At 38.7% G+C, this 10,678-nt stretch overlaps 1 protein-coding gene across 1 annotated transcript; it reads left to right on the top strand.

Annotated features, from left to right (window-relative positions):
* Positions 1-414: 414 nt before the first annotated feature.
* Positions 415-10,622, top strand: LOC103042186 (thrombospondin type-1 domain-containing protein 1). The gene is made up of 5 exons (XM_007252457.4): positions 415-1,044; positions 2,879-3,007; positions 4,234-5,199; positions 6,360-6,521; positions 6,660-10,622. The coding sequence occupies exons 2-5, from the start codon at positions 2,950-2,952 to the stop codon at positions 8,120-8,122; spliced, it is 2,649 nt and encodes an 882-aa protein (XP_007252519.3). The 5' UTR covers positions 415-1,044; positions 2,879-2,949; the 3' UTR covers positions 8,123-10,622.
* Positions 10,623-10,678: the final 56 nt, after the last annotated feature.

The following is a 10,678-nucleotide window of genomic DNA, read 5'->3' as shown; positions in this document are numbered from 1 at the left end:
TTGTAAAATAACCATACAGTTTTTTTTCAATAGTAATAGTTGGTGGACATACTCTCCTATACTCCAGCTGAGAACACAAATGGCTCCTTTCTCTGCATTGTTCTCCAGTACTGTTTGTACATGGAGGAGCTTTTGGACCAACCAGCTTTTGGTGCCACATAACTATGTTTTAGTAAAACATTTGTGAACATAGATTTAGACTCATGTTTTGGAGACTGACCAGGCAAAAAGCTTATGAGCATATAGTCCTGTTATCCAGATGTATTTGCATTGGATCAATAGCATTTGTACACAACTCTATTATATGATCGATAGATGCTTTATTATTCATCCCAAAAAAAAAAAAAACACACAAAAAAAACACATTTTTAGCCAAAAGTTTTTGGACTACGGTAAAATGTTAAAAGTATAAAACACAACACCTTAGCAACCACCATGGCAAAACAGTTCGCTAATAACCTAGAATGTTATTTTTTCTGGCCAGAGGCTGAATCAAACATAATATTCCACAGATTCTAATGAATGAAGTTTGCATCTTTTTCACAAGCTGGTTGTGATTTGATGGCTTTTTTCTGACCTAATATTTTATTGAACATTCATTGCATCCCTGGGTCAGTTTTAACAAGCGGTTTTAACCAAGTTTTCCAGCTAGTTACCCTTCAGACTTGCTTTGACATAATGGAGCATCTAGAAATCTGTCAGTATCCCTGTTTAAATTCTGTTCTGGTTTTGGAAACTGTAGCCTATTGTACAGGTCAACACTGCTAAATTGAATTTTTGTTCTAGCCAAGGGCCAAACCGCCTCAACCAACCACATCCCAGTCTAGCTGCTGCTCTAATGACCGGCAGGGGGCGCTCGCTGTGAGATCAGCCCCAGGATCACGTACTTCTCCGCTCCTGCGCGTGCGCGCTGCCCGTGCGCGTGCACGGCGCGGTCCTGACGAGCGCCCGGATCTCCAGCTTGATCTGTCGCGAGCTCCCCCACGAGATGAGCTCCGAGTCGCGCGGCGGAGTGACTCCCCTGATTCCTCCAGAACTGAGACCGTGAGTAAACCCAGCCTGTGTGATGTTATTATATTATAGCCAGTGTATGAGAGATGAGAAAGGTTAGAACTGCTTGTTTGAAGGTTTGGAGAGGATGTGGAAAGTTGAAGTTACTGTTTGTTTGTGAGAAGACGGCTGTTTTATTTATGTTTAATTTCTGACGCTTTAAATAAGGTAAAATATGTTAATTTCACTTAAGGAGTAAAATAATAGTATATGCAGATGATGTAGTTTTTATTGAAACTGCATGTATCAGACCTGTCAGAGTGAGGGTGAGAGATGAATGAGAATAGGATGTAGGTCTGGACAGCTCTGATAAAATTCACTGAACTGCAGTTTTTCTTCTTAGTGCAGTACCAGTCTAAAGTTTGGACAAAAACCTTCTCATGCAATGTTTATTTTTATTTTATTTATTTTATACATTATAGATAGAGAGAGAGATACTTTATTATAGCCAGACGAAAACTCTGCACATCCAGTAGCAGATGATTTGGAAAAAAAATAGGAGACCACTTCAGTTTCTGAATCAGTTTCTCCGATTTTGCTATTTATGGGTATATGTTTGAGTAAAATCATTTATTCTAAGAAAGAAAAGTACAGTATTTTAGTGTCTGTGTAATAGAGGTAGTGCAGTAAACACAGTAAAACAACAATAATAAACACCAGTTGCTGTGCATATTGAGAAGATAACTGATGTCAGCTATACAGACAGATAATACAGGTAGGTATATAGTAATTTAGCAGTGCATATTTAGACAATAAATAAAGTAGTATTGCAGAATAAGATAAAACAATAAAAAATATATAATAGGGCATCTTGGGGGTGGTATGCCAACTGGAGTGGCCGGAATAAAAATGAATGAAAAGACATGAAAGCAATTAAGTTACACATATAAATAGTCCAATACTAGACAAATGTTTGGACACACCCCTTCTCATTTAATTCGTTTTTATCTTTATTTATTTTTTATTATTTTCTAGATTGTAGATTGATATTAAAAACATCAAAACTTATACAAATCATAAAGTAAACCAAAAAAGTGTTAAACAAGCCAAAATACTTTTTAAAATATACTTTTTTATACTTTAGATTTCCCACTCTTTAAGTACAAAGTAGCACCTTTTGCCTTGATGCCAACTTTGCCCACCCTTGGCTGATTCTCTCAGTCGGCTTCATTAGGCAGAACTTGGAATGGTCCTCCAACCATCTTAAAGGAGTTCTAGAGGTTCTGAGCTCTTGATAACTGCTTTTCCTGCACTCTGTGCTCTCGTCCCAAACTCATCCCAAACCACCTTGCATTGGGTTTTTATATCCGGTGTTTGTTAAGGCCAAACAATGTTTTGTCTAGTACCTGACTGCAGTTGTGTGCCTTCATAGTTTTTTATAACTTTAATAATAATTCTACAATGCAGTAAATAATACAAATAAAAAACAAATATTAATGAGAATTTGTGTCCAAACGTTTGTACTGCATGTAGTAAACAAGAAACTCACCCAGCAAATTGCTGTGTAATAACACTATTCATGTCTACACTTCTATTCACACTGTTAGTATAATGGTCAGACACCTCTTAGTCTTTCTATGAAACATATGAGACATTACTGTGTTTCATACTCAATAAGCTAAAACAACAGGATAAAAATAATGAAATAATCTAGATTATTATTAATGTATTATTAATATTTTAAATTATTTGTGAGTTAATTTAATTAAAGCCAATGCTGTCCTGTTTCTGTCTCTAATCCTTTAAGGGATGACTACAACTATATACTACTATAGCATCAAAGGTGAATTAATTGCTCTCTCCTTGTCTGAATGGCTGTTACTCACAGAAATGTTTGAATGAATGAATGGCAGAAGAGAGTGATGCTGTGCGAGAGAGAAAGAAGACACATGCGTCGGAATGACACAGGGTTTCACCCCACTGATCCCATTCCTGCTGCTGCTGCTTATGGGATTTGGTAAGCAGGCACTCTAAGATCTCTAAGTAACTCTAATGTTATGTAAATAGGTAGCCTACAGCATTTCACAGGTTCAAACAACAAGTTACTGGGCTGCGATACCTTCATCCATGCATGAATAAGAAGGAGAATACACTGTTCTGATTTGTTTTATAATTTAATCTCAGCCATTTCTAAAGTAAATGAGCTGAAGCAAAATCAAAAGACACATTTGAATAAAAAACTAATTAAATAAAGTACATTTAATTTATCGCTTTTTCAGCGCACAGGTTCATTTAACCTTGGCTGTATCACAGCTCCACCTGCTATTGAAGTTTAAATGCAGGCCAGTGATAAGCTGTGGTTCAGCTCTTTTTACTGGAGCAGGCTCGGACTCGGAGGAAGAGAAGGGAGGGCCTCTTCCTGCCCGTTTTCCCCTTGTATGTATTTTTTTTCTCAGGAAGTGACCTACGCGTAGCGGCATTTGTAAATCACAATGGCTTGTCGAGCAAACACAGAGCAGCAGAGATCTATTGTCAAGCAGATGCAAAACTGTATGCGTCAAATAAAAATTACTGTACCACAGTACATAAGGGATTGTGAATGCTGAGTAGGTATATTTCCTGTTTATTGTTAAATTGATCTAAGCATGTTCTTTTTATTTTTGGGCCGGTTCCAGGCCAATATCATTTAAACTCTTCTGGAATACAATACATTTATTCAATATAGGGTGAATTAAGAGTAATAATAGGACAGTCTTCTATTTCTGTAATATTGACAATGTTCATTTTGATTTTGCAGACAGATGGTTTCACAGACAGATGATTTTTTTTGTTTTATCCTCTCCATGCAAGAATATAAACCGTGTATAGCTAAACTGTTCTATGTAACCTTTTGTCCCAATCACCTTTAGTTCACCCTAGATGATTGTGACTGTAAAAACCACATAGCTCACTTGGAATGAAACCCATGATACTGTTATTGCTAGCACAGTATTCCATCAGCTGAGCTACAGGAAGTCTTTTGGCCAGCTGGAGTTACAGATCGACAATGGAAAACAATGCAAACATTGTAATATTGTCCAGTAAATTCATAAATTGTGCATAAATTGTACCTCCCTACATAGTTCCACCCCCTTCATTGCTTCATTTATTAGTACATCTGCTTTTTACAACTGCATTATTTGTCCATTTCTGCTTTTTGCTCACTAATTATTTTCATATTTGTGTGTGTTTTTCATTTTTAAGCAATGGCCAGTCTCCATCTGTGGCCCTCAGTTCACGTTGCTCTGAGCAATGGCAGCGTTTTTGTCAATTACGACGCAGTCGGCAACCTGACGGACGAAGAGCTGGCCATGGCTTTGGTGGACATTGATAAGAATGTAACCGTGCTGACCAAGCCTCTCCAGTTTAACCAGTCTGGAGGCTCATTGGAGTTTGACTGCGCATGCTTCTTGTACGCTGGAAATTTCAGCTTCAAGATAGAGCAAAGAGCCCAGCAGGGCTCATCTAACAAAACATCTAGCCAGTGGTGGAGCCCAGTATTGCGAGTCCAGTGGCCCACTTTCCATCTTGGAGTGGAGCGGGCTAGCAACAATCACAGCTCAGACGCCTTTCAAATCGCTGTGTCCACTAATGACCACTTCCACGCCTGCTCCAGCAGCAAGACCTCATCCCTCTACCTGGAGGTCAGCTACCTGGAGCACAACCAGATCGGGAAGAAAAGCATAGACAAGGTGCAGAACCGCATGAGGCGTGACATCAAGGTCGTCAAGTCCCAGCAGGTGGAGCTGGACTGCGCTTCCCAGCTGACCGAACGTGGCTTCATCCAGGTGGCCCTCAAATCCCACCTCTCCCAGCAGGACATCAAATCCTCAGGGCCGCTCTACCTTTCCCGCATCTTTTCCTACAAGCTGCTGGTGGAGAACATCTACAGGAATGGCTGTGAGGGCACAGTGTCGGTCCGCCTGCTCTCCCCACCCTGCACGGTCACCACTGGGAAAGTGCTGCTGTATAAGGAGGTCAATACAGCTGCAGAGCAAGCAGATCCATCTCAGCTGGCTTTTAACTTCCTCAGCCAAGGCGAGAATGAGACCGAGTTTAACTGCTCTGTCTTCGACCTCGGCAGGAATAAGTACTGCTTCCATTTTGCCCTCATCTACAGCCAGTCTCCCAGTTCAGCACACACCTGCATCATCGTGCAGAGGAATGCTGGTGAGAATGAGTTTCTGCACTTGTTAAAACAGTAAAGCATTGCTTTTCATCACAAAAATTACAGACCACTTAAAAATTATGAGTTTCTTTAATTTTACCAAATTGAAAACCTCTGAAATATAATCAAGAGGAAGATGGTTGATCACAAGCCATTAAACCAAGACAAACTGCTTTTCTAGGAGTGGCATAAAGTTATCCAAAAGCAGTGTGTAAGATTGGTGGAGGAGAGAACATGCCAAGATGTATAAAACCGTGATTAAAAAACAGGGATAATCCACCAAATATTGATTTCTGAACTCTTAAAACTTTATGAATATGAACTTGTTTTCTTTGCATTATTTAATGCCTGAACACTGCATCTTTTTAGTTATTTCAGCCATTTCTCATTTTCTGCAAATAAATGCTCTAAATGACGATATTATCATTTGGAATTTGGGAGAAAAGTGGTTCGTAGTTTATAGAATAAAAGAAAAATGTTAATTTTACTTAAACATATAACCATAAATAGCGAACTAAAGTGGTCTCTTATTTTTTGTCAGTGTGCATTCCCTGTCCTTTTTATTAGCTTCAACTTTCTTTTAGATCTTATAGATATATATATATATATATATATATATATATATATATATATATATAGATGTAAACTTAATTTCTTTGATTTGCTTTTCTGTTGCTTGATTGTTCCATGCTAAGAGGTATTATAAACTAATTCAGCTTCTCTTATTAAAAACGTCTGGTTCCAAATTTCTCATTGATGCCCCCAACTACCACTCCCATTTATTTGCTAAATTCCTTCACAAGCTCACCTGGTTTAATATACAGAGTTAAGTTTTGGATAATAAATACAGATTTTACTGGGCATGCTTTTGGGGAGCTTTGAAATGGTTAAATGAAAACAGTTGCATGCATAAAACCCAGCAATTATTGCATCAATGTTACTTATAATTGATGTATTTCCTATGTATTGTATGTCACTGGCAAACTCATGCTTGGAAAGGAAATTGTATTTTATTTCAGTCTATTTTTGGATTTTCCAGTAAGAAGAGTCATGTTCATAGTAAAGTTTTTTTTTTATTACAGCATCATGTGTATAGGATTTACACACATTCTACCAACCACATTCTCTCTGGTCTTTAAACCATATATCTGTGATTTATTAGTAGAGATCTGGGGCCCCTGGCAAACGTGGAGCGGCTGCAGCGTGACCTGTGGCGAGGGAGTGCGAGAGCGAGTGCGTGAGTGTCTGCTGCCTTCTAGTGGTGGCATGCAGTGCACTGGCCTGGTGAGAGATCAGTCACACTGCTCCCTGGAAGACTGCGCTGGTAAGCTTCATCCCTAACTCACTAAATCAGTGTCTCAGCCAAGAACATTTTTTAATATTTATTTAGATTTAGATTTAAATGCTTTTTGTTGCACTTTGACAAGTGGAAGTCTAAATCTGTCCTTCCTGTGATGTTTAGAGGACCTGCCTCCTCCTTCCTTCCCACCTCCTCCAGCTTTGCACTCTTTTCTGGGGGGAAATATGGTTGTGGTGGCCGGTATCTCTCTGTGTCTGGTGGTCATCTTGATCACCATCATCATCACAGTTTGGAGGAAACTGTGCCACGCTCCAAAGTGCAGCTCGGTGCGACGTGAATCCATGCATTCTCCCAGCGGGCGCAAAAACTCAGACGAGGCTTCTATCTGTGGGTACAGTCTGCAGAGACCCAGTTTCTCGGAGAGTCTGCAGGCCACTGGACCTCAGAAAGGTCTAACATATCCCGGATCTGCATCAGACAAAGGTGTATTGGCTCGTCAACAGAGCCTTTCGCTACCTTTGCCCTTGGTCCAGGACCCTGAACGGTTGTCACCTTCTGGTCAAAAGATTCTGCCTCCGATTTTTGGTTATCGTTTGGCTCAGCAGCAGCTTAAAGAAATGAAAAAGCAGGGACTTAAAGAGACCACTCAGGTCTATCATGTCTCTCAAAGTCCTATTGATGACACTATGTTGGAGGCCACAGCGTCCACGTCTGCTGGCTTGACACCAGTGCCTCAGGAAATGGAAAACCAAGAGGAACCCAATATTGGTCGCTTCCACCTTCCACCAAAGTCCCCTTTCTCAGAGCCGATGTGGCCTCACAAAAACTCTGCAACTCTGCCTGACAGGCTAAGCCCTAAGGTTGATCTGATACTGGGCACACCAAAGTCTGCCTTCAGTGCCAGGGAGCAGCGCCAGGAACGCACTGCGGACTGGGTGGCAATGGTTGAGCGCAGTCGACTCGATTGCTCCAAGAATCCAAATTTCAGGAGGACTTGTAGTTTCAACGAGAGCCAGCTGCAGCAGCTGCCTCCACCGCGTCCCTTCAGGGAAAGGAGCATGACCCAGGTTGCACCACGCCAGCTTCCAGAAGGCAGCTGCAGGACCAGAGCCTGGGAGCATCCCATTCCAGAGATGGAGGACTGGTCTCGACCCAAATATGGAATACCAGACAGCTCACGTGACCAGAGAAGGAGACCATGGGTGGGCACTCCACCTTCCCTCTCAAAATCCAAACCAGTTGCTGGAAATTTAGGGACTTCACCACCAACCAAAGATCCCCTGAACAACAGTCGCTCATTGGGCAGAGCACCTTCTTTGGGTATGGACAGAGTGGAGAGGGCAGAACAGAGCTGGAGCCGGAGAGGCCCTTCACCCATCCAGAGGAACATTCTGGCCAGGAAACTTCGGGAAGCCAACTCGTCTGCTAGCAGCCAGCGGCAAAGAAGTTCTACCTTTTCCAGCTCTGATCAGCGCAAGGGCCGCTGCAGGAGCCTTCCACTCTCTGCAGACTACAGTAACTCCTCTTACGGCCTGACTGACTCTGAGAAACGCATGATGGACATCTCTGGATACCTGGGAGAGGAGGATGGACTGGAGGTTATGAAGGACCACAGACTTACCTAATTTTATCTGAGCCTGCTTTTATCATGTACATCCAGCCTATATCCAGCTCATGAACTCTGAGTACTTATGTGCTTCTGAAGTGAATTCCCAAAAGCCTGATTGATAGGCATGAAAAAAAAACATCAAAATATATGGAATAATATGGAGATAATGTTGATATAGGTCATTTATTTATTTATCAGAGGGATTAAATAGTGTATGTTTTTCTTTGTTTGTTTGTTTTGTCAAATAAAACCACTATGTTTAAAATTGCCATAAAAAACATAGAGGAATTTGGATGAGTTTTAAAAAATTATGCAAGTCAGTGATTATGGAGCACAATTTTACATTGAGCCATTTTGTTTTACATTTTGACAGTGTACTTATAAATGAATTTCTTGAAAAGTGCAGAAGAAGATTATGTTATCGGACAAAAAGTAGTTGGACATCTGTGTCATGCTTACTGAATGTATATGTTCTCTAATTGTAAGTTAATTGGCCTGATTAGCCAACTGTCAAAACAAGTAGCATTTATTTTAAACACATTATTCCAAAATGGTAATTTTCTACTTGACAAATATTTTTTTCTAATTTTCTAAGTTGCAAAGTGTCCAAATACATTCTGGGAGCCAATGCATGTTATGTTAAAAAGATTGATGATTTATGTTATTAAACAGTATTGATCAATTTTACACAAGGCAAACTACCAAGGCTAAATTCAATAATATATATTTGTACGTAGGTAAAGTATATGTAAGTTATATAAGCATGTTATGTAAGAATAATGTTATATTTACACCTGTTGTATTTCTTTGTTGTACATTGTTTTGTTTTGTAAATTTTGTTATTTTATAATTTACACTTCGTAAGCTTAAAAAAAAAAGGTTCTCACATACTCAAACACCCTGACAGTTGTGAGGTGTTTTCCAGCTGGTAAGGTAGAATACTGGCAAGCATGCTCATGGCAATGCAACGGGATGTTACTGATTTATTGATCTACTGATTTAGATTCATTAGAAAAAAACATACAAACATTAAGACACAGCAATGGCTGGTTTAGTGTTATATGATATAATATAATGGATCATTTTATCAATCTTTCACATAAAATAGTATATACAGCTCTGGAAAAAAAAGAGAGCAGTTAAAAATTCTAAGTTTCTTTAATTTTACCTAATTAAAAACCTCTGAAATATAATCAAGAGAAAGATGGATGATCACAACCAACAAGGAGAACATGATGCCAAGATGCATGAAAACTGTGATTAAAAAACAGGGTTATTCCACCAAATATTGATTTTTAAACTCTTAAAACATTATGAATATGAACTTGTTTTCTTTGGATTATTTGAGGTCTGAAAGCTCTGCATATTTTTTTTTTCAGCCATTTCTCATTTTCTGCAAATAAATGCTTTAAATGACAATATTTATAAAAATGTTGTCTGTAGTTTATAGAAAAAAACACAATGTTTATTTTACTCAAACATAAACCTATAAATAGCTAAATCAGAGAAACTGATTCAGAAACTGAAGCGGTCTCTAACTTTTTTCCAGAGCTGTAGGCTATATATACTAACATGGCGTGTTTATCCTAAATTGAGTGCTTTGAAATAACATGAGAAGAACCCTTTTATTTTTCCAAAGACTTGAAAAAGTGCAATAAGGAAGTTAGATGCAGGGATTGCAGTGTATCCATAGATTTTGAATTTAAAAAACAAACATGGGTCAATATTGTGGGGATCTGGGGTTCTTGAAAGTCAAACATTTCAGCATCTCCGCTTAGTGTGTGTTTACAGACCCCAGTGGCACAGAATTCCCAGTTACAGTTGGGTATTGGTTCTAGGAAATATTTGGTATGTTAAGGAACTGCTCATGAACACTAAGCTGCTTCATGAAGGCAAACAAACTAGTTTTCCCTCTGGTGAAATTTATGAAATGTAATGTGTAATATGCAATGGACTATAGCAGATGGGGCTGTTTTATAAACTCATCTTTGCATTTGAGAAATAAGTCAGATAGACTCATGCTGAGTCCAAGATTTAACCTGCAGATGAACATGTTTTCATATATATTTGTAAATAAAAAATCTGCTATTTTCATACCTTTAATTGAGAATCTTTTTTTAGTACAGCAATGATGAATCATTTAGATGCACTCATAGAAGTCAAACAGCAGTACTATATGTGGGAATGTCGTTACACTGGAAAATGTAATGTTTCAGAGATGATGAACAGCCAATGTTATATATTGTCTGTAAAATAAAACAATATGTCAAATTTTCCTTTTTTTATTAATGTGTGCTGTCAGTGCTAAATTGTTAATACTCACAATTAATCTGGAAACTTTCAATGTGATATTGTTTTTATGCAAATCGATCTTTTTAAAAGTTTGGCCCAAACGTATTACTGTGATTTAGTGACATTTTAGCAAGTAGTGTTTTTATTTAGCAATGTAAAGTTCAGAAGGTAGATCACTTTTGATTTATTTTGAAATATGGATTAAATCTCATAACTAACTCTTACTCTCTGACCCCTCCATCCTCTTCTTAGTTTTTCTTCTTTACTTTATTTATCTGCA

The sequence above is a fragment of the Astyanax mexicanus genome, chromosome 20 (assembly GCF_023375975.1).
Source record: "Astyanax mexicanus isolate ESR-SI-001 chromosome 20, AstMex3_surface, whole genome shotgun sequence".
Classification (NCBI taxonomy): Eukaryota; Metazoa; Chordata; class Actinopteri; order Characiformes; family Acestrorhamphidae; genus Astyanax; species Astyanax mexicanus.
The sequence above is the reverse complement of the archived record's forward strand: the minus strand, read 5'-3'. Positions and strand labels throughout refer to the sequence as shown.

What these genes read in the sequence shown, in the direction of transcription:
- LOC103042186 (XM_007252457.4), top strand. Translation starts at nt 2,950, where the DNA reads ATGACACAGGGTTTCACCCCACTGATCCCATTCCTGCTGCTGCTGCTT. An exon ending in GCTGCTGCTTATGGGATTTG is followed by an intron (nt 3,008 to 4,233) that starts GTAAGCAGGCAC and finishes TTCATTTTTAAG; the next exon opens with CAATGGCCAGTCTCCATCTG. An exon ending in CTCCCTGGAAGACTGCGCTG is followed by an intron (nt 6,522 to 6,659) that starts GTAAGCTTCATC and finishes TGTGATGTTTAG; the next exon opens with AGGACCTGCCTCCTCCTTCC.